The 23,467-nt window shown below is 50.7% G+C and overlaps 1 protein-coding gene across 1 annotated transcript in view; it reads right to left on the bottom strand.

The window, feature by feature from the left end:
- Positions 1-11,091: 11,091 nt before the first annotated feature.
- The window catches only part of LOC128765258 (homeobox protein Meis1), a 72,600-nt gene continuing 60,224 nt past the window's right edge, over positions 11,092-23,467 (bottom strand). The window contains exons 10-11 of the mRNA XM_053875847.1: positions 11,992-13,910; positions 11,092-11,189 (exon numbers count right to left, since the gene is read on the bottom strand). Of these exons, the coding sequence (XP_053731822.1) occupies positions 13,742-13,910 (169 nt within the window). The 3' untranslated portion in view covers positions 11,092-11,189; positions 11,992-13,741. The remainder of the gene's footprint in view (positions 11,190-11,991; positions 13,911-23,467) is intronic.

Below are 23,467 nucleotides of genomic sequence, written 5' to 3'. Positions count from 1 at the left end.
AGAACCTTCAGTTCTGAAAAAAAAGGTCGGCGACAGCGCTGATTTACCGCTCTAAATGCTGCTGACTCACGCAGGCTCCGTGCAGCTCTTCCCTCGAGATGATCTCGAAGATGTAGCTCTCTCTGTCAGAGCAACGGTGAATCGTATGACGTGTTTATGACCACGAAAACCTCCAGATCCAGGTGAAGAACCTCCTCAGAAGTTCAGACTCCAGGAAGCACAAGTCTCCTGACGCTCTCAGGACGACTTCATGGACCTACAGCTGATGTGGTCCCCACTGAGGTGCTGCTCAGCTGCCTCCCTACCTTCATCACTTGTTAGTCAAGATACCCGCAGGCCGGTGCAGAAGGTGCTGGGGGCGGAGTCATGATACTACCCCCTCTCTCAGTACGATCCAGGGTAGCGTCTCTTTGGGTCGGTGCCCCTCTCAACGTACGAGACACTGGAGCCCCTTCCTCAGCAACTGGACTTTGGAATCTAACAACCCATTCAGACAGCGTGGAGGAAGAGGAGGACTGGAAGAGGCGGGCTTGATCCGGTGGACCTGCTCTGAGCCCAGAAACCTGAGACAGAGGTGAGCCAGGTCGACTCACGCCACGGAAACAGGACTATTGAGGAGCGAGTTCCGAGGTTCAGTCTTCAGGACACGGTCTCCTGATGAGACGGTAAGGAGCCGGAGACGACGACGACCAGTGAACTTCATGTCCCGAGGACGCAGGGCAGCTGAGACCAGTCTCTGTGGGAGCACGAGTGCACCCCGGGACTGAGGCGACGGCTCCCTCCTCAGAAGGGACTGGAGGCGGGTCAGAACAGGAACCTACAGCAACTGTGACGGAGCCCAGAACAGGGCTCAGCCAGTGCACACACCCAAGACTGAGACCACCTGGCACCTGGAGACAATGTCCCCCATGAGGAGGTCCTCGAAGCCGCGTCACCACATCAGAGCCGAGGCTGTTTTCACCGGTGGCAGGTACAACCACAAGTTTTCCAGACGTCTCTTCAGGGAATCATTGGACAGTAACTGTGAAGAGACATTATGTCTTAGTCATGTGATCATTCAGCGAAGCCGCTAAATCCACCTCGTCTCCCAGAGGGGTCGAAGCTGCAGGCGAAGCTGCTCGCTGTCGAGCAGTGAACGTTGTCTTCCAGACTCCGCAGAGGTGACGCCTGCTCCACCTCCTCCTGGTCTCCACCGAGGTGCCGCTCTTCTCTCAGCCTCTCCTTCATCATGCCACATAACACCGACACATCGTGTTTGATTGAGGCACATAAACATTGACGGTGGCTGGAACCTCTTTTTACACTGGACCACAACTCAGCGCCGCCGTTAACAGGCCTGGTGGCGCTGGACAGAGGGTCCTTCACTCAGGGTCACGGAAGATGAGACAAGGACAATGTTACTTCAATCTTTCTGAGGCAGTTTACAGCCGTGAGTCCTTCACGCACCTGAGGGACCAGACCGTCCCTCTGACTGGAGCTGGAGACATTAGCATCGACAGCTCACAGAAACTTCTCACAGGAGTCAGCACCTTCACGTCTGAGCCTGGTCCTCCTAAGTCAAGAGTGGGAGCAGGTCAGAGCTCCGTCATCTCCATCTTCTGATCCGGTTCTCAGCGGCTGGCTCAAGTCCGCAACTCTGGTTCAGACTGGAACAACAGCATCCATCAGACGAGTGGAGAACCGTCATCTGGCTCCAAAGAGGAGAACCAGAGGTTGGACCAGTGTTTGGCTACGGATCCTCATGTTAGAGCTGACCAGACTCTGAGTCTGGTTCTCGTGTGAAGCAGCCGCCTGGTTTTTTCTGGACTCGGGGAGGGACTCTGCGTAAAAATACGCTTTTAAAAAATGATTACCGTATTTTCCAGACTATAGAGCTCACCAGAATATTAGCCGCACCCACGAAATGTTTGAAGATAGAATGGAAGATAGATCTTTCTCGTACATAAGGTGCACTGGTGCCGTCTGCGCCGCACAACATGCATGAGGATCACTTCTAGTGACCATCTAGTTCTAGCATTGAAAACGGGCTCCAGCATGGAGACTGACTCGAGAAACAATGTTCTGAACTGGAGTCATGAACTCCTCACGTCTTATTTACATTGAACGTGTTGAAAATGAGCTGTGTTCACCCTCCCGTAGATCGTCTCTGTTGGCAGAGCTGCAGACACGCGGGCGAAAACGGCGCCATTTCAGCGCTTTAAAGGTAAATAAAAGGTCCGTGATGTCATGGCTTTGATGTGGTGAGGCTCAACATTGTTGCCAGCGTGACGCTCTTTAGACTGTACAACTGAGGGAGACACAGGGAGGGCGCTCAGCGGAAGCAGCTGTCTTCAACCTCTTTCATCAAAGTTCCCACTCTGGACATTTGCAGAACTTTCATATTCAGGTGCATCTGACACACTCCGTCTTAAAACCACACCAGAAAAGGCTGCTCATCTGGGTCTGGGAAATGAAGGCCTGTTTCTTCACGTTCTGAACGTCACGTTCAGAGCGGCGAGTGTCTGCGAGTGACTCCTGGTTCCAGCTCCTTCATGAGCACGGAAAACTGTCCGTCAAGTGCTGGCGATTTTTAATATCGTATTTAACTCGTGGTGTTGACGGCGTTTAACGTGCCTGTGCTGCAGGATGCAAACTTGACATGACAGACTGGAAGAAACCTCCACAGTAGACATGCTGTTGCCAAGCGAGCGGCGAGTCACAGGGAGGGAGGGAGGAGTGGGCGGGGCTTCATCAGAGCGCCGGCTGTTCCATGATCGGCAGTGACAGGCAGTTTCACCGAACACGCTGGGAGATCAACCTTTCATAAACAGTGGCCGATGGATCGGAGCATCCCCAGTAAAAACCCATATATTACCTGCAGGGTTCAGACCGCGAGAAAAAAGTAGCGGCTTATAGTCTGGAAATTATGGTAGTTTTGTTATTGATATTTGACTGATGTTTCCAGATGAAGCTCGACGCCAGAGTGGTGGGTCCATGTCTCACCTCAGACTGCAGCCTGTTCTCCTCACGCTGCTCCACCCCCTGTGACATCATCACTCATGGTCGCCTCCTGGATGAAGCTAATACACCGGCGACTCGTGTCTCCGGCTCCAGCATGAAGAAGCAAAGGTGGAGCTTCAGAAACGGACTGAAGTGTGAGGACCCAGATCAGAGCCCGGAGGTGACCCTCTCGTGAGCGCAGGAGTGCAGCGAGGAACTCAGCTGTCGGTGGAAGGTGCCAGTGGCCTCTGGAGCGCGGGCTGCGGCCGCAGGCCGTCGGCCTTCATCCCTCACTGCAGAGGAAAACACAGGCCTCATCTATGGTCGGCAGCTAAGTGGCCGTTGGAGCTCCTGCTGCTCCGCGTCACGGAGGGAAACATCTTTATCACGGTGTATGTTATTCCAAAACACAGCTTCCTGCATGGAAACCATCGCCCCCCCCGCCGCCCCCCGTCTCTGTGATAGACCACATTTCTTCTCACTAACCGTCCATGGTCCATAAATTGTGCCGCAGCGAGCAAAACACTCCAAAGTGGGCCTGCAGGGACTCCGCCCCTTCTGGGCGCCAGGATCGCAGTGACGGAAGGGAAGAGAAAGCAGTGAGAGTCACGTGCAAAAATGACAAAGGTTCTGATGAAGGAGGGGAGGACTGGAGGTGGAGCAACAGTTGGGTCTCACTCATGTTCACAAACACTGGCTCTGAATCGCGGACTGCTTGTTTTGGCGCCACACGTGGAGCCAGAGAGAGGAGCGTCCCGAGGGCTGGTGGGTCGAGGGGCGGAGCCGCGCTGGGCCCGTGCTTCCGTGTCTGTCCGGGACCCCGGCGCACTTCTGTTGCAGGAAAGGTTCACTTCATGTTCAGGGTCTGCTGTATAGAGCTGGCTCAGGCTTCGTGACTTGACTCGGTCAATGCGTCCGTAGCCAGTACCGTGTCTCCATGGTCTTCTCATCCGAGGAGCACATTGTTTACTTCCGTTGCTGAAGCGACACGGCTACACGCTAGCTGAGTCCAGCTGTTGACCACACGATACACGTCCCCCACAGTCGGACGAAGCTGTCCGGACTTACCTGGACTAAGGTAGTCATTCGGGGTTCATGCTGGTCATGTGACCACGCACAGTGACTGTGGCGTTGTTCAGACGATAACTCGTGTTGATGCGATCCCAACTCACCGCGTCGTGTCTCAGTGAACTGGACGTTACGTTGAGGACGACACGCTCTGAACACACAAGTCGTCCAGAGCTGGCAGCAGCGCGGGGTTAAACAAACGTCCCTCTCCGGCCTCCTCCTCCTCCAGGCCGAGCCCTTGGTGGCCCTCACGCCGCCATTGATCATCGCTCTTATGAGATAACACAATTACAACCATCAATGAGGAGCTGCGAGGGGAATCATTATGTGCTGACAGTGATAAACGACTCGGCTCCTCTCAAACAATCCGCCTGCCCGAGGGGCTTTTGAGGGCCGGGGCCCCGTCGCCACGGAGACGGATGACATCCAAAACGGCCCCGGCCCAACGCTCTGCCGACCCCCCACGGAGGACCTCTCTCTCCCGCTCCAGAAGCAGCTGCGCTCCGAGGGTCTCGGAAACTTCCCGACGCGTCGCCCCCGTATCGACGTCCGTGCCACGTGCGCCATCGCCGTGCAATGATTTTCACTTTGGGACGGCTTCGACCGCTCGCATGTTTCTGAGGCCTCGTCCATATCGGCCACGGGGTTTTTGCACTTTCTCCGTCCGAGCCTTGGCCTCCTGTGCAAATCAATGTGACCGGCGGTGTTTCATTATCATCTGTTGACATCAGCAAACTCCACTGTGATGCGACTGAATCACCAGAGAACGACACCAGCAGATAAACGTCTCGGCTTCATCCATATTCAGCTGTTCTTTACGCTTCACAAACACAACTTTTATTTCTCATTCATTCAGCAGTGTTGCTGACAGTCGACAGCAAAGCGACACAGTAAAGTCGCACATCTGAAAGGTTCAACTGACCCTGCAGCAGTGAGGTAGACAGAGGGAACACGGCCAGTGCCCATCGTCTGGACAGAACCGCTTCTGTTTCACCGGTGAAAGCTTCACTCCAAAAGACAACAATGTTTTGGTGACAAAAGAGTTCCGCTCTCAGCTCCATCAACGTAATGCTCGTAGATGCTCGACTACATAACCCAAAGATAAAACACTAAACTGCAGAAAAGTACTGGTGTATTTATGACGTCGATGTCACATTATTATTAATGTGTTATATCACTGCTCAGATGCAGCATCTGACTGAACACTCTCCAGCGCAGTCTGTGGAGCAAAGCCACACACGACACGACTGCTGGAAGGTTTAAACTCCAGATACTGACATAAACGAATGTGAAGAACCTTCCTCAGACCTTTTGCTTCCAACGTACCGAGCCACTTGGACCCGCTGTCATTCATTCGCTCAGTGAAAAGACACTAGAGATCAAAGAGGCTCAGAGAGAAGCTCGCCTACATCAACATGGTTGGATTCAGGAAATTCTTCTTCTTCTTCTATTATTATTATTATATGATTATTGTTTTGGTTATTATATCTTTGTGTACACATCTATTTCATCATCTGCATTCATTCTTCATCTCATCTACATTGTGTTTTTATGTGATGAAATCTAATAAATGAAATCTACATATGTATACATTAAATGTATGTGAAATTAATTCAATTAAAACGTAAATAACTTAAATATAAATCAACTATATATTAATTCTATAAATAAGTTAAATATAAATCAACTATATATTGAAAAATTATACATATATATATATGTATGTACATATATATGTATATATATATATATATATATATATACCGGCGCAAGTCTGCACAAATATACATTAGTACGCAGGTAAATTCACTTAATAAAAGCATAGAGCAAGATCGGGGAGATTAAAACACGAGACATGTTTTGTGCTTGTTGCCCATCAGTCCTGTGTAGTGGCGTAGCTCCTTAATAGTTTTGAACTTTTCAGTCTCATCTGCCTTTTGTTTGTTATTAACTTTTCTCTCCTGGTGAACAAACACTTTTACAGTCATGTTCTCATTTTATTGATTTATTTATTCCTGTTTATTAGTATGAACAATTGTCATTTGTAAATGATTTTTCAAAAACATGCACGTTATCTGTTTAAAAAAAATCCACTGTTATGTTTGTAGGAATCCTAAGAACCCGCTCTGCTTTGCTCCTCAACATTTGACATCAGCAGAGTGGATGATTTATGCAGAACAGCGTCTGAAACCACCTTCCAAAAGCGCAGCAGCTCCCCACAGACACTTACCCGTCCTCCCTAAAGGGGGCAGTCCAACACGCTCTTTCCCTCGCTGGTCTCCACAGCTTCCAGCAGCCAAACGGAAGAATTCCCATTTCACAGCCTCCCATTTTTCCAGCCACACTGGAGAGGCCCCGCAATGAAAACGTCGCCCGGGTTTCTCTCTCTCTCTTTCTTCAGAGTCAATAAGGTGGAGTTTGCAGGAGCACAATGGCTGCGGGACGTGGTGATTTACAGCATGGAGGCTCGCTCGCTCAGGCTCCCGCTGACTCCTCACGCCGCCTCACACGAGGGATCTGGGACACTGGAGGAGCGCAGGCCGAGTGGTCCAAACTTCTCCCTCCAGACATGGAACACATCCTCATCCTGCTTTCCTGGTGAGGAACCTGGCCACTGCGCTCGCTGCAACTCAGGCCTCATTCAGGCGCCCCTCCAATGATTTTATCTGTGCTAACTGTTAGCAGCAGATACTAAACTTACACTGCACAGTCGCAGAACAGACAGAAGAAAAGCACTGAGAGAGCGCAAACATCCGCAACACAGCTTCAACACAAACGCCTGAAGCACTTCAGGTTGTCGTGTCATGGGGTTAGAGGGGAGTCTACACCGTCGTTGTTTCTCCTCCTCTGATGACGATTCCAAAGAGTTTCCTCCTCTGGTTCATAGTAGCTGCAAGTACTCCATCCTCCGCATCACTCTGTGGTATCTTGTACAACTTGGCATCACACAACAGCGAGAAGATACTCGCTCTGCTCGGTGAGGGGAACAACGTACAAGCTAGCGCAAACATGTTTGCCTTTCTCTCCTTGTGGGGACCTCTCATTGCCATCACCCTCATTGTTTGAACGGGCTGAAGCTCAGGTCCGTCTTCACACACCTTCTGGACTTCGATCTGTGGACGTGATGCGCGGCTGTCGACTCAGAAGGAGCCGGAACAGAGGGGCCGCGGGGCGCGAGCAGGAGACCCGAGTGTGGGTGTGAAATAAGGGCAGGCGGCGCCACGCTGATGTAACTGTCTGTTTATTCACTTTTTTCTTCTTAAAAATGCATGGTGACTCAATGGAGGGGTCGACTTGTATGTAGAGACAGCACACACACACACACACACGCACACACACACATATAGTGTGGAAAGAAACCAGAAACAAAAAGAGAAAAAAGTTCACATCCTTTGTTTTAAAAAATCTATTAGAAACAACATAATATGCAGAACAGTACAACAGCATTTACAATAGTTAATTCCCAAACCTGGTGAGTCCAGCGCCTCTTTACATCAGTATACAGTATATTTCGCCGCTCGCTCCCCCACTAGGTGTCGATATAGTTATACTCTCTCTCTCTCTCCTCCTCCTCCTCCCGTTTCAGTTCTTAAAGGGCACCGCTTCTGGTTTCTCAGTGTCCTGTCAGATACAGACTTTAGCTTCTCCTGGGTCCAATCCCATCGGACCCACAGAGTCAAGTTCTCCTCTCAGGAAGTCTTTGTGTTTGGGGCGGCAAATCCGCCCGTCGTGTCTCTTGTATGTTGTCAACGCTCGGGCTTTCAAAAAAAAGGAGGAATCCGTGTGAGCCTAGAGGGCAGCAGAGGGTCCATCAAGGTTCGGGTTTTGAGCCTCAGCACCACCTGAGCTCGGTGCATAGACCAGGATTATCAGCCGAATAAATGTGGTGGAGTCATGTTGGACAGAAGCTCCTGTCGCCAGGACGTCAGGGAATCCTGTCCCCGTGATCCTGAGGTGGTCCCCGGTTCGCCCTGCAGGTCTGTGGAGAGAGGGGGGCCACAGCTTTAGGAGCAGGAAAATCAAGAACCCCACGAAAAACACGATCCAAGGAAGGTAAAACTGTTACAGGGATATGAACGGCGTCGCCCCACAAACGGTGGCTGTTTTGGCTCTTATCAGGACGACAAGTGGCCCAACACCAGCGTCCCTCACGATTCTGGTGACCACTGCAAATGTGCGCGCTGCTAATCTGAAGCTAGCGTGGCGGTGCTGCAGCCGGCGAAGGTTTACGAGCCAGGAAGCAGTGGCGGCTTCAGAGAGTTAATCCTACACCCGCAGTAATGCTGCTTTACCAGTGGGAGAGGACTTACAGACCAAACACCGATCATCGACTTTAAGTGACACCCAGGGCCAACGTCTTCACTCCACTGAAAATTAGCTTCAACCACCAATCGACATGTGAGCCACCAGAGCGAGAGAGCGCAAGCTAGAGGTCTGAATTAAAGCCACGTCTGGAGAGGTTGCACCTGGTGAGAGATAAACAACAGACACGGTGTCATCCTCAGCTGTCCCCAGCAACAGAAGATCCAGAAGCTAAAGATGAGGTGGCGGTAAAGGAGCACCACTCTCCGTCACGGATTCGATGATCAGACATGATGCATCGAGCACAGACTTGGTTCAGTCAGATGAAGGTGTCGATGAGGTTTCCTGAAGTGGGTCTCCTGGACCAAGAGTCTCCTGACATCCAGGCAGTTAGCGGTGGACCATTGCCTCTGTGCTCGATACATCATGCAACAAGTATCACGGGATTCAGGTTAGCACTGAAGAAGCGCAGGACGGAAACAGTCCTTAAAATGACGTCAGACTTTGAGGTCGTACTTGGTCACGGAGGCGAGCGCTCGCAAACAAACATCAAGTGACGGAGCGAAGCATAGCCTGGAGCCAGAGGCAGACACTGGCGGGGACAATGCGCGGGGGCTCCCACCGGGGCCGGGCTCTCCGGCCAGTTCGTTAATAGCAAAAGTTCATCCAGCAGAACAAGGAAGTTTGGGGGGAGGCGGATCCTGACCCCTCGCCAAGAAGGTGAACACATTTGAGCTTAATGATCGGAGCAATGAATTCTGGGACAAAAGGTCCCCAGCTGAGTCTGGCAGCCAAGGGGTTACAGGCAACGTCCACTCAAGCGTTCTGGCCGACATTTTGGGGGAGAGCCTGGAGCAGCGAGGGCGGCCAAAGAATTCCATACGCTCCGCGCCATCATTAATCCTGCGACTCCAGAATATCTTTTGTCTGGGAGCTGAAAACTACAGTTTTCATGGGCCACCCCTGGCTAATTTTGCTCATCAGCGGAGAGGAAGAGAGGGGTGGGAGGTGAGGGGGCGCGGAGGGAGGGGGGCAGAGGGTCAAACAAGAGTCATTTTCCTGGCTATCAAAGGCCGGCTTCGCTTCTGCTCCACTTGCTGGACGTCATCTCGGCTGACAGGTGTATTGTTTCGCAAGAGGATATAAGCTCCGTAATCATCGCCGGCTGGACTCACAGCCGCTAACTGGCTTTAGTTTTTACTGATGTGGCTGTGTGACCGCGGCCGACGGTGAGAAGCCCATGAAACACCACGCACGTGTGGGTCAGAAAACAGGGAATCCCAGGCCAGAACGGAGGGCGGTCGGGAAGGTGAGGGCGACTTTGGCTAGCAGCTGGCTGAAGCTACCAAGAGAAGACGTCACGCGCTCCCACTTTCCGTCACTATCTCTTCCCCTTCCTTCCGTCTTCACCTCCCTCTCGCCTCCTCCTCCCTCGCTCGCTCGGCTCAGCCAGGATTCCTCTGGTGGCCCAATTACCAGATTCAGCAGGCAAATTGAGGCTGTTTAAAGCGAGGGTCTGCTGGGAAGGCTAGCAGCTGCTGGTAAGAGTCGGCGTGGACGCGGAGGAAAACCCTCATGTTTACACACCAGCCTCTCAGTTTCCATGTTTCCCTCCGCCTCAGACCTGAGCCGAGCCACGCCATGTGAGCTCCTCCGTCTTTGTCTGCGATGGAAACAAGCTCGGCACGTTCTCATGGCGCCGCATGTTGGCGGTTAATGGTCTCTATTTTTGTAAACTGAATAAGTCAAATCCATTGGTCACACCTCTGTTGACGGCATATTTAATTTGGATCTAGTCAATTAGGCCCGGCTAAGCTCCGAACCCTGCTGGCTACCTCCTCCATTTTGCACTAGTTTGTGGTCCCTCCCTGTGCCAGGAGTAATCCTATTACCACACGCGCACGCACACACACACACACACACACACACACACACACACAAGTGACTTCTTCGTCACGCGAACACGCCCACCCAGGTACCACACAGGTGTGTATGGTTCCGACCGCTCCATCCAGCCGACGCTCGCAGACAACACAGCTCTGTGTACGTCCCTCTATACGTGTGTTTCCAGAACCATGTGGGAGTGTGCTGGGCCCCGGGGCGAGCGAGAGGGAGGAGGTGAGAGAGAGAGAGAGAGAGAGACACAGGCAGAGAATCACAGATTTTAAGGTGTTTGTGTGACCTACAGAGAAGCAACCAGCAAGGCTGAGCCTTCCATGGGCGGGTGGAGGGGGGGCGCTGCAGAGCGTGATGGTTCTGTGTATTAACGCGTCTCATGCATCAACAGCCGCCCGGCAGATTTACGACACTTAAGGGACGCTCACTTCGCTCACTCTCCTTGCACCAGCGACAACTGCTTACATTTTTGGCCAATCAGTCTGTTGCCGTGGCAACATCATACCTGCCCCCCCGCACCCTCGATCTGCCCCCCCAGCTCCTCTTAGTTGCCCCCTTCCAATGAGCGCCAGCCACAACGCAGCCATCAATAATTCGGGGACGTTTCCTCTCCTCGGTCTCGTGGCAGTCAGAAATGTGAGCTCGCAGAAAGAGCTACAAGGTTGCGATCAAAGGCTCTTATCACCCGGCCGAGGGTGGGAGTGATAGAGCGCAGCACAATCGCCCCGGGAGACAAAACAGCTCCTTTGTGCGGCAGAAAGCCCCAAAATAAGGGAAGGAAAGTGACGACTCATCGAACGGCCCAGCTGAAATCCCCCTAAACGTTAGGATGGTGCGTTTACTTACATTCCTCTTTGTGTTGCGATCCCTCGGATGTGGGCGGGGCTACATGTAGTGCCATTGACCTTCCATGCCCATGTTCATGCCCATGCCACCCATCGGACCTGAGGAGCACAGAGGAGAAGAGGCTGTGGATCAAACACCCAAACATGTCCTGCAGCAGAAGCTCTGATCGACGGGACTTCAGATGGGAGGTTCTCCAGTGAGAAAGTATTTCATTCAACTATTACTGCTCTGTGATGAACAAGACCATTAAACAGTGGGGTTTTTTGTGAAGCCTGCCTGCTGGTCCCAAAGCTGAGAAGCAACGCTGTCGACGACCGCTGAAAGGTCGACATCACGCTTAGCAAACGGAAGGACAACCTGAAATAACTTGGGTTCTGTCCAGATATCTGAGGATGGTCAGGAGTTAGCAGCTGTGTGGTTGGTTTTACTGAAGCAAGCCCGCAAGTGTTGATTTCATCTGTAATGAAGTGAAGGGTGAAGAAGCAGTGGAGGAGGTGAGCTGCAGGACTGAGGCCGAGGGGAGGGAGTTAAGTCGCCAGGCACTTTATCCAAACCTGCTGACTTTGAGGAAGAGTTAAAGACTTGAGAGAATCCCAGAAAACAGGGGATAGAGGAGGAGGAGAGGAGCTTAAGGACAAACTCTGGGATTAGAGCTGATGGCGTGAGAGAGGAGGCCTGAGCGTGAGGCGGTGGATGCTTGTGGAATGTGACTGACCACACCTGTTCTGCTGTGCGTGTGCGTGTGTTGCGGTAAGATGGAGGCGGCGGTGTTTTATTTAGCGTTTGGTAGGGGGGAACCGGCCGAGCAGTGGAGAAGTGAGGGGAAGATGACGGACGGAGGAAGAGGGATGGAGGAGAACTGAGAGGAAGAAAGGGACAGACAGGCAGAGAAAGCCTTACCAGGTGGTCTGATTCCCATGTGCTGCTGGCCGTCCATGACGAAGCCCCCCATGGGCTGGCCATCTGGGTTGTAGGGCGCTCCTTGACTTACTGTGGACAGAGACGGAGTCGGGGGGGGGGGGGAGTGGTCAATTAGTGCTTTTAATTAAGACTCAGTGGCCAGAGTGGGATCATCTGCTGGTGGGTGCACGCACAGGCAGTCGCTCCGTGTCTGCAGAGCCGGCGCGGCTCCGTAAGCTCCTGGTCGGCTTTAATGCGCCCACATGCTCTAATAGGGATCTTCCCGACAGAGACGCACACAAGGACTTTTGTTTAAAACCCGGACTCCGTCCAACTGGAAGGACTATTTTGGGACGTCTAGCTGAGGCGCCTTTGTCCCCAATAACTGTGTTCTGATATTTTCATATCTGGCGGCTGTTTCAGGTCAAACAAACCTGAGAAGTGCAAAAGTTGCACGCATGATGTTCACACACTGAACGTAGGTGGAGAGAGGTGGAAAACAAACTGTGAATGTCCACAGATCAAACATCTATGGGACACATCATGGGCTTGATTGACACGTCTCTGGACGTGACCTTCATTGCAGCTTCTTGACTGTATGACATGTTTCCACCACTCAAGTGTGTTTTCCAGATCACACCCAGGAACGTTTTCCAAGACTGGATTTGCAAAGAGTCATTTACAAAGGCTCATATTGCTTCCTACTTCCACTAAATCCACAGTAGATAATCACACTCACTGGCTTCCTCTAGTTCTAACTCCAGCAGTTTGAAGCACTGGTGCAGGTCATAGCAGTTACTGTGAAGGCATGAATACAAAGCTCAAGTGGATATAAATCAGATTATGAAGTAGCCCCCAGCGATGTTGAACACACATCGAATCCGTGTTCACAGCCGTCTGAAGCAATTCGAGATTCACGTCTCTGAGCTGTCCAGCACTGGACTTTCATTTTGGTCTCTGGAGGGGCCCAAAGTTGCTACAAGCTAAAGCACTTTTAACACTCGACGCAAACATCCTCCGCCATCTTTGATTCCACGAGACGAGCCGCCACATGCTGTGTTGATTTCAAAGTCGTAACTTCGTCTTCTTCTTCACAGACAAACGCGCTCATGTGTTCAGGCGCTCCTGGACACTGCTACGTGAACATATCGCAGATGTCACAGACTTTTCCGAAGCACCTGATGGACTCTGCAGCACAGTCCTTGAACTCCCTGGTCTAATAAATAGCGGCTCTAAGTGAGCGCTGACGATACGTGAAACCTGAGCGGCTCCTTATTTGCCTCCATTGTTTTGCTCCCCTAGAAATCCCCTCGTCTTCCATTTAGGCCGTTTGGGGGTCAGCTGAGCCAAAGCGAGACCCCGGCCCCACTGAATGCCTTTGAACTTTACTGCGCCCCTAATGCCACCCCGACCTCTGACCCCTATTACAGGTAATAAAGTTTACAGCAGTCCAAACCAAGCCGTGCACCAGGGGGACCCCCCCGCCTGCTCCCTGAAACAGCCACAAATGGGGACAAGTTGGACTGAGAAAACAAGGGCGGGGAGTCGAGCCAAGAAGCCAAACAACGGTCACCCAAAAAAAGAAACCGCGTCGTTCTCCGTGGGGGAGGGCGGCGGGGTTCAGCCCCAACACAGCCTGTTTTGTTCGCCGGTTCAATCGCTTCTGTTTCATTTCCCAATTAACAGTTCTTTTTCCCCACATCAAAGCACATTAGTGACTGACTGTCAATGTTTTGTTTAGAACTGAGTATCAGTCAGGAAAAGCTTCGGCGCTGCGAGACATTCCAGTATCAGTGGAGTATTCGCCGGCAGCAGGAGCCGGGGACTGAGACCTGAGGAGGGCAACAAGAGGAGACTTGCCTGCTCGGTTGGACTGGTCGATCATCGGCTGGACTATTCTCCTCCTGGCGTTTATGAACCTGAAGGAGACAGGGGGAGGGAGGGGAGAGACAAAACAATGTCAGTGTTTCTGCAGAAACCATCCTGGAAAAACTATCCGTCAATGACCTTGAGTGTCTTCACGACAGACGCCAGACTCGGTGTTTGCTAAATGCTGCGAGAGTTTCGCAGCAGAACCGCAGTCCTAACAACCGAGGCAGTTGTCTTTCCAAGCGCACATCTCCAGGACTTGTACAAACTTGCGCCGCCTCAGCATATACACAGCCGCGGCAGCCAAAAACACTGGGGTCTTTGTGGGGCGAGGCTTAGGAGGGATTTTCTCTCTGCCTGTCTGAAACATGTTGGTTTGCTCACTGTGAATCACACTTGGCTCGGCCACGGTTAAAACACTTTGCTTGTCCTCTTTGTGAGTCAGACAAACCCAAACATGTCCTGGATGTTAACCTGGTTTCTGGTGGTGTAGAGCTACTGGACAGTGGAGCTACTGAACAGCGTGCTAGCTGTGAGGACGAGTTGCACTCTGAAGTGTGACAGTGAAGTGGGTCAGTTGGCTTCCTCCTTCTATCCCACAGGTCGGTAAGGTCGCGTTGCCCTCGCGTGTCTCAGTCACCACATGGCAGACACCATGAAGCTATGGAGGTGGATCCATAAGATCCAGCCAGAGAAGCTCCAGGGTTAGGCAGGTGTTCAATCACTCACGGTTCCTAGTAGTGACAACTACTTCAGCTGAAGACTTGCACTAGTACTTTTCAAGTTTGGGTTTGAGATGATGTCATCACCCCCCTCCGACTTCCTCCCACACGCCCCTCATGGTCCAAGCCATGGCGCTAATCTCTCTGCATGTGTGACGGAATCGTGTTTTCACCTCCTAGAAACAACCCAGCGCTGAACTTTCTGGGTCTGGTTTATTGGCTGGTGATTCTCCAGCAGGACAGGTGACTGTGTGTGAGAGTCAGATGGTGGGAGCTTTTTTTAGCGTGTGTATGTTTTCACAGGAGTCGGGTCTTTAGCCTCGCACCGTCCTTTTTACCCCGTGACCTCCTATAAAAGCTCACGGTCAGAACGTTTATCACATTCACACAAACACACATTCAAATCTCTCCGAGCTTTATTCAAACACACACACACACCTCAACACACAAGCGCTGCTCTGGCCTTGCTCAGCCTTAACCCCTTGTGAAGCGACCCTTTGACCTGTATTGACCCCAAGGAGCGAGGGCTCGAGAGGCTTCTGACTTGATTTATGTGTTCCTGCTGTTGCCCCACCGGACACTTCTATTTCATCTTTAAAAAGCAGAGCATTAGCTCAGCGAAAGGAAACAATCGCTGCGCTACAATGAAAGAAAAGGCGCTCATACAGGCAGCGAGGGACTCCAGCATGAGGGGAACATTTTCTTTTACTATATCCAACTGTTTCGCTAGTCACCATGCTCAATTACAAGTTTAGCTGTAGCAGATTCGAAACAGAAACGTTCCGCTGGACAAGAGCTCCATGTTGCTGGGAAGAATCACCACGTGGCTCCGGCACAAAAACATGTTTCCATAATACAAAAAAACGTATCGGTGTTTTCTAACACCACACACACGTCGGACGCAAGTCGAAGCGCAAAACAATGCGACAGAGACACCCAGTCTCTTAAAGGCAATTCAGAGGGGAAAAAGTTGCTTGCGTGAGCCGAAAGTGAAAGAACTGACACTGGAGGAAGAGTTGTATGGTGTTGCATCCAAGGGCGAGTTCAAATCTAGTTTGCAACAGTGAAATATGAAGAAAGCAGGAGAGCGAAAGACACATTGGGAGGAATGAAAGAATGCACTGACATGGCAGAGAACCATCAACTGAGGGAACGTCTGGAGTTTTATCACCGACACCCCCCTCCCCTCCCCTCCCCTCCCTTGCTACCCTGTTTCTGTCGGGTGAGATATGGGAGCAGGAGCGAGGGAGAGAAAAGGGCAAGGAGCGCTGAGGAGGCCCGAGCATTCCTCCAACTCCTCTCCTCTTCACTCCGGGCCTTTTATAAAAAGGACGAGGTCAACCCGGGGCCATCGCCTGCTAACTGTTGGCCCCTTTTTCTCTTCACCTATTCTTCCTCCCTTAAATGTACTGATGCAACAGAGGAGGCTGTTTTGGCAAGAGGTGTTCTCTGGAGGAGTTTTCCTGGCACATCAGGGAGGAGAGTTTTGGACTTGTAACTTGACCTCTAAAGAGATACGGCAGGCTTTACAAGCCTGTGGATGGACAAACACAAGGCTCCTCTTCTGCTTATTACATGGCTCTTACAACACAATGTTCCCCACAACAGCCTCTACTGTATCTGTTTCCTTCGTCTGCTCCTTATCATTCCCTTCCTGCGTGGTGGAAACTTAGGATGGGGTCCACCTCCTGAACTATCCCCCTCCTTGTTGCAAAAACTCTCGCCGGTTTCCTGTCCCCAACGTCTCCATATCTGAGGCCAGATGCACCATGGGGCCTGGAACAAAGGGATAAAATGCCTCTCATAATAGCAGCCAGGAGAACGGAGTGGTGAGGGTGGAGAGGGGGTTCTGCTCTGCAAACCAGACTCTCTTGCTGTGACTGTTAATAAGCTGACAGCGAGAGAGAGACAGAAGACGAGAGGAGAGGAAATATGAAAGAGGAGTCAGAGAACATGAAGAGTGATGGAGGGAGTGGACCAGCAGAGAAGGGAAAAGCAGAGCTCCTCTGGTTGGTGGGGGCGGGGGGGTTCACCTTTGCACGACCCCTGGGTGCTATAGGGCCAGTGTTTATGGCCTGTTGGTTCCCCAGCCTCCCATCACAACACAATGAGTCGCACTATTCAGCCCAGTTCAGAGCAACAATAGCTGGGCTATTTTGGCGTGACACACCACTGGTGGTACGACCCAAGTCCAGCAACAGAGTCTCCACTGGAGGATTTATGACGACTTGACAACAGATATTAACTTCTATTATAGTATCAATAATTGCGCAGCTGTGGTTAAAAGATGGCGATCAACGGCAGCAGCGATAAGTGTCCACTGTGGATTGACTTGACATTTACATAGTTTATTTTGGTGTGTGTCAGGCTGAAGAAGCGCTTGACTGTCCTGCAATTATTGCCATTCACACATGGTGACGCCGTTTCTGTGCATATCTCAAGTGAGAATCAAACAGGAGCGACTGAAGAAGAGCACCTTTTATGAGGAGCCCAAGTGGCAACATCACCGTCCCGAGCCAAGGAGCTGACCCTCACCAGCCCTCCGAGCACAACAGTGTGAGACTGTCAGGATCGCTGCTGCTGCTGCTGAAGAACCCGCCGCACGCTGTCTTTCAGGTGTCTCATTTGATTGGTTGGAGCACGGCTCTCCTGGTGTGAGCTTAATACATGGCGCTACCCTACAGATGACCCAGATTTAAAAACTGCATTGTCTACTTCTGAGAATTTGCCCTGCCAGGGGTTTGATTCCCAGCGGGGCAGACATGCTTGACATACGCGAGCAGCCATACAGTGGATGGAAGAACACGCCATATGTCGTGCCACAGATGAAGAGTCCTGAAAGTCTAAAGAACGGGGGGAGCGGACGAGTCCCAGCCTTTTCTTGCTCTGCCTCCAGTGCACTGCTCCTCGGGAGGCTGCTGATGTCGGGATCCATCCTCTGCTGGAGGTCCCTCCTTCTCAGGGAAGGAGTGGAACGGATCGCGACGCCGCCTGCCAAAGCTCCGCTAATGTCCCATTCTCATTACAGCAGAGGCGCACACGGCCAGCCGCGGCGGCCGCACACAGGTGTAGGCGCCGCACACGTAAAATGCCCAATTAAAAGCAAGAAATTGTCTTTTTCATCAGCTGCTTCTGTTGCGTGACCAATTAGGGGATAATTTAATAACGAGCAGTGGAAAGATGCAGATTGGACACACAAAAGGTTCCTCTCCCGCCTCACGCACACGTTTCAGTGTGGTGTCGGTGATCAGAGATGTGGTGGCTGGTGAAACACGGCGAAGACTTGAGCTGCTTCTCCTCAACACTAACACCACGGGTGTACATGAGAGAGCTGCTTCAAACAGCCACACAATCCAGCTGAACCTGGGAGAGTGGAAAAAACCAGCAGCAGCATCATCAGGTTGTCTCCACACGCTTGCCATCGATCGCCCACTGCTCAGCCACAATTAACACATGGCTCTGAAATGCTGCTCCGGCTTCACCACATTGATTCAGTTTGACCTCTTGGGGGGGAACTTAAAAAGTTGGATTTGAGATAAACACATGTCAGAAAGGCCACTCTCCTTCTCTTATTCCCCTTGTGTTTTAAAACAGCAGTAAAACAGCTGGCACAAAAAAAAAAAAAAAAAATTGTGTTAGATTTTAAGACAGTTTACGATTATAATAAACAATAAATAAAATCGGGTTAAAAATGAGTAATATGTAAGCGTCTAAAAAAATGAAGTTGATCAAGACACATTTCTTTGTTTGTGTTCAATAAGATTTTAACCAATGGCTATTGAAGACACTGAGCTATTTACTCACAGTAATGAAGTGATTAAGGATTCACCCTCACATCGCCACAGAGAACAAAAAAACTGGAGAAAATCCACTGCAGGACTGACCTTTTTGTCCCGTCATGCATGCTGGGACACGCAGTCATTCAGAGTGAACATGTCCATTTTTAAGTGACTCCAACTACTTTCCAAAAACGTTTACTCCAACACAAAAATGTGAGGTGAAATTATGTTTCTGTTTTTACGGTTCTGTTTCAACACCACTGCAACTGGAGATGTTACATCCATGAACAGAAATTTTACACAAAACGTGAGGCAAACAAAAGTGAGTCAAGTAAATGCTGGATGTCATTCGGATGTCGCCGAGGAGGTCAAACACCTAGTTTAAATAATGCATGTTAATAGGTTGTGGTGGAAGGTTCCCCGAGTGAGTGGCACATGGGGTCCCTCTCTGACACTTGACCTCTCTGCTCCAAACCACAGTCACAGCAGCAGCATATTTTAAACTGTAAAACTGAACCAACAAAATGTAGTGAAAAACGTTTCACTCAGTTTGGGCCACGAAACGGACCAGAAGACGTGGCTTGTAAACGGCTCCCTGACGCGTGTGTGGACTGGATAACCAAGCTGACTGTTTTGGTTTCAAATTGAATGTAGTGTGGATGTGTCCTCACTGACACTATTATTATCAGACATAAATCAGAGGGCAGACAATCTCAGCCGCTTCTATAGGACTTTATTATCCCCATCACGTATCTCCAGACATCTCCATCTTCTTAAGTAATTAGTTATTTTATTATGGCGCTGACTTCTTCTCGGCGGAGCAGGGAGGAGGTGTGTTCATGCATGGCACCTACATGCTGTGTGTGTTTGAGAATGTGGGTGTGTTTGGAAATTATAGCTGTGAAGTTCTCCCACCACAGCTGCCCATAAATCACCTCCTGCTCTACCTATACCCACATCCCTCCGTTGGAGCGTTTCCCCCTCAGTGTCAATCCCGGGTCATGAAGATGGATGTCTGCGAGTGGTTCGAACCAACTGACACCAAAACAAAACCTGCTTACAAATGATCCAATTATGTTTTATAGCCAGGACCACAGCTTCTCGCTCAAAGCTGCTCCGTCAATCTTCCAGTCCATTTGAAAATTCATTTCAAGAAGTGAGGTCCAGAGAAGACAAAAGAGCTTCATCTTCTCAGGCTGAAAACTTTAGAAAACACCATTAACTTCATTAGTTTCATGGTGGAAAACGGCTACTTCATTCATGACCTGAGAGTTGTGCTCCGCAGAAAAAAACATGTTTGGTTTCCATCATAAACTTGCATATTTTGCCCGTTCAAGTCCATCCACCGAGGTCGGACTTGTTGAGAGAGCAGCCAACACGCAGGACTTTATTGACCAAGGTCAAACTCTGGGCACCTTCCTCACGCTGCGATCACACATCAGCAAGTGAAGCCTCAACTGACACCAGTCACGTACCATCACATTCAACGTGTCAGGGGCCACAACAGATTTCTGCACAACACAGTGCTGCTGCTCAACTATAATTACCTTTCTTCATTATAGAGCTGCCAATCATTAAAAGAAACACAAACCTGCTGCATAGCTCACCTTCACTTCAAATGTTTCCATAAGACTGGATACAAATATTTGCTCCCGTGTGCAGCTTTTACTTGCAAGAGTTTGACCTAATAATAGGCCTGTGTGCATTAGGGAGGAAGGTGTGGCAGCTGGTGTATCACCTGAAGGGACGCGCTCAGGTCCACACTTGCACGCACACGCATGAAACAATGAGCAACACTCGCACAACAAGCAGCGAAGGTCACGGAAGAGTCACACCATCAAGCAGAGCGAGGCTGTTATTAGTCAAGAGGCCTGTGCTTTTGAGTCAGCACTACATGGAAGAGTTTATTGGCAGGCGGACACCAGCGTCTCCGAACACGCATGCACACACCCGCCGACTGACACACATCCACACTGGGCCGCTGATCCAGCTCATGACAACATGAGTTGGATTAGTGCGATCCAGCGCTGCACATGGAGGGAAACGTAAGAAAACAGTGTGAAATTTAAAAGGGGCTTTCAACTGAGAGCAGTCATGGGGTCACTTAATCCCCATTAGTGCGCACACAAACACACACACCCTATAGCTCAACGATGCAAGAGCCCAGCGTCCATTAAGAGAGCCATGAATCTTCCACTAAAGCGGGTTTTACAGAGTGGAGCAACAGGCTGACTAACACACACACACACACACACTCCGGTCTGCATGTGTGTGTGTGTGTGTGTGTGTGTCAAGACAACCAGGTGCCTCCTTAAGTTATGAAGGTGAACTGCAGAAGGGACTGAGCAACCCTGCCCTCAGACGGGGCCGAGATAAATAAGAGGAGAAATAAAAACACGCGGGAGAGGAGCGTATCGCTGTCACATGACCTCTGCTACACTCATTATCAGTGTTCCTGTTTCCCTTCACACACATTCACGGGGTCTTGTCTCACTTTGCCAGTCATCCATCAATGTCAGGAGGCAGGCGGGGGGGAGCGGGGTTTGGCCTGAGGTCTGACTTTAACCAGAAACACGGCCGGCCCCAGCCGAATAAAAACATCGGCAAAGTTTCAGCGATTGAAGAAGACACGTAGACTTTTCACTTCCTGGCCGAACGCCGTGATGTCATCATCTGAAACTTACTCCTCGTGTATATATCAATGTTCAGAGTAATTTGGAGAGAGAGAGAGAGAGAGGGGGTGACTCACAAAAGAGCTGGCAGTGCACGGTGCGGTGCCGTTGAGTGTGTGTTTCAGCTGAAGACATGTTTACTGGGCCGCACAAACACACCCTTGACCACCGAGTCGTCTTTGCTGACTGAGGCAGAGACGCAGGGGTTGACCTCAATCCCCCCCCCCTGCTCCCCATGTCATATCCCTTCTCTGTGCGTGTCACTTCCCCCCACTGACTCCCAGCAGCCCGTCACGATGGGGTTCCCTCGGATTCAGAGCGCTGCTTTAGAAATGAAATATTTGGAGTCAGCACGCGAGGAGAGAGGAAGAGCTCCACATCTGTACGAGGCTGTGGAGCAGGATTTTCCCCCAAAGACTGAAACCTAAGCTTTGATCCGCTGAAAAGAGATTTGTATATTTACAGAAGCCATGTTTTTACGAGGAACGGAGAGGCTTCGGTGTCAGTGACACCAGCTCGTTCAAAATCAAGTCCATGTTTCGTAGTGAATCAAAGATCATTTTCGGCCCTCTGCAGATACCATGGTGATTATTTAGACTGCAACCTGCAGGCTCACCACTAGGTGCCTCTGGATTTCTGCCCACTATGGAAGTTAACATTCTCTCCAGCACTAACCCTAACCCAACAAAGTGAAAAGAAAATCCTGGTTTCACCGCACAGACACACACTGACTACAAGGGAGAAGATTGGAAAAGAGGAAAAAGTCTGATTCAAAGATTCTTGGAGCCAGTGAAAACATCTGCTGGGCTCATCAGATCTGCTGTTTGACTTAAACTTCCATTTAGCATGAAGCTATCTCTGCTGGCGCACGTCCCGTACGGACCAAGGATCCGACTGTCGCCTGTCACGATGGGATCCAGGGCAACAACAGCAGGAGAGGAGGGAATGAAGAGGCATGCAGGTTAGGCCTCAGGCCGCTGTGATGTAAGAGGAAAACAGAGCGGGGGGCGGGAGGGGCGCAGGGGAGGGGGAGGAGCTGGACCATCACAGGACGCCTATGTACCTGGACCCTGTTGACATGATACACTGGAGTCTTCAAGTCAACTATGAAAGATCATTTGTGATTGTTATCGCCGACTGATGGACACAACCAGACGCCCAGTCGAGACCGCTGAGCACCAGAAACAGAAAGCCGACCTCAGCAAGCCTGGGTTAAGTAATAGACCTGTATTGGGACTCTCACACAAGAGTTCCCTGTGCCTCCTGCTGGTCCTGCTTGCTGTGGGCTGGCTAGGCTTGGAAACGAAAACCCTGTGTCCCTTTCTCACAAGACACAAGTCCAACTGAGAAGCAAGACTGAGGCGCTAGCGCCGCTCACTACAGCCGACGGTTTCAGTTTGGGAACCTGTGGATGTCGTTGAGAGCTCGTGTTGACAGAAAAGCTGCCGAGCATCCAGACCGCCAACATTTCTTCAGCTATTGTTCTCAGTGGGGAGAGAAGAATCTTGGAATCTGATCCCTGCGTTAAAGAACGTAGAGCAAATGTCACGACTTTCAAGCCACTTACAATTTGGAATGTGTATCCTACCGGTGGATAATTGCTGGTAAACACCAGAGAAATGTATTGGCGTTCACGGCGGTGGTGATTAAAATCTCTCAACGGTTTTGTCACTCATCACCCAGCCCCCGTCTTATGTAAAGTGTGTGTGTGTGTGTGTGTGTGTGTGTGTGTGTGTGTGTGTGTGTGTGTGTGTATGTGGTATTTGCAGTAATGTCAGGCAGTTTCAGGTTGAAGCAACTTGACAAAGCTGCAGTGTCTGATCCTTGCTCTGGGGCACGGTCTGAAACTGGGCTGGCTAATTCCAAAACAGGCGTGCGTGCGCGCGCGCACACGCACACATCACACACACACTTGACAAGAGTCTCTGAACAAGTTCCAGCGTCTCTCCATCCAGCCTGTCAACATACTCAACCATGAAACTCACCTAACCCAACCTGTTTGTCGTTCTTGCATATTATTTTAGGATTATCTCAGTTTATTACGAAAGCCTGCTTTTCTTTTCCAGACTCTCAGAGGCCTTCGCTCTCCTGGAAGTGGACCATCCCACAGAAGAAGGACTTTTAAGATCATGTGAAGGCAGCTCTTGCTCGATCGTACAAGTCCACAGAGGTTTGTTTAGCTGCAGAGTTAAGCGAAGGTGAAGGCTGTAGAATCACACCGACAACTTTGGAGCTCATCGGTAGAGAAGAATGCAGCACCTCCCGTCTGAGCAAGACAGAGAGCGTGACGTTTACAGGACGCCCTTCAGGAGGGGGTCACAGAGGGATACGACTATACCCCTTCAAGGCCCACACCTCCAGGCACCAAAACAAGTTTTTGGCGGCCATGTGATTGGAAATAGTTTTGCATCTCTACCCGTGACCTTTGACCCGC

This window comes from Synchiropus splendidus, chromosome 9 (assembly GCF_027744825.2).
Source record: "Synchiropus splendidus isolate RoL2022-P1 chromosome 9, RoL_Sspl_1.0, whole genome shotgun sequence".
NCBI lineage: Eukaryota > Metazoa > Chordata > Actinopteri > Syngnathiformes > Callionymidae > Synchiropus > Synchiropus splendidus.
Note: the sequence above shows the minus strand (reverse complement) of the source record. Positions and strands in the feature narration are given on the sequence as shown.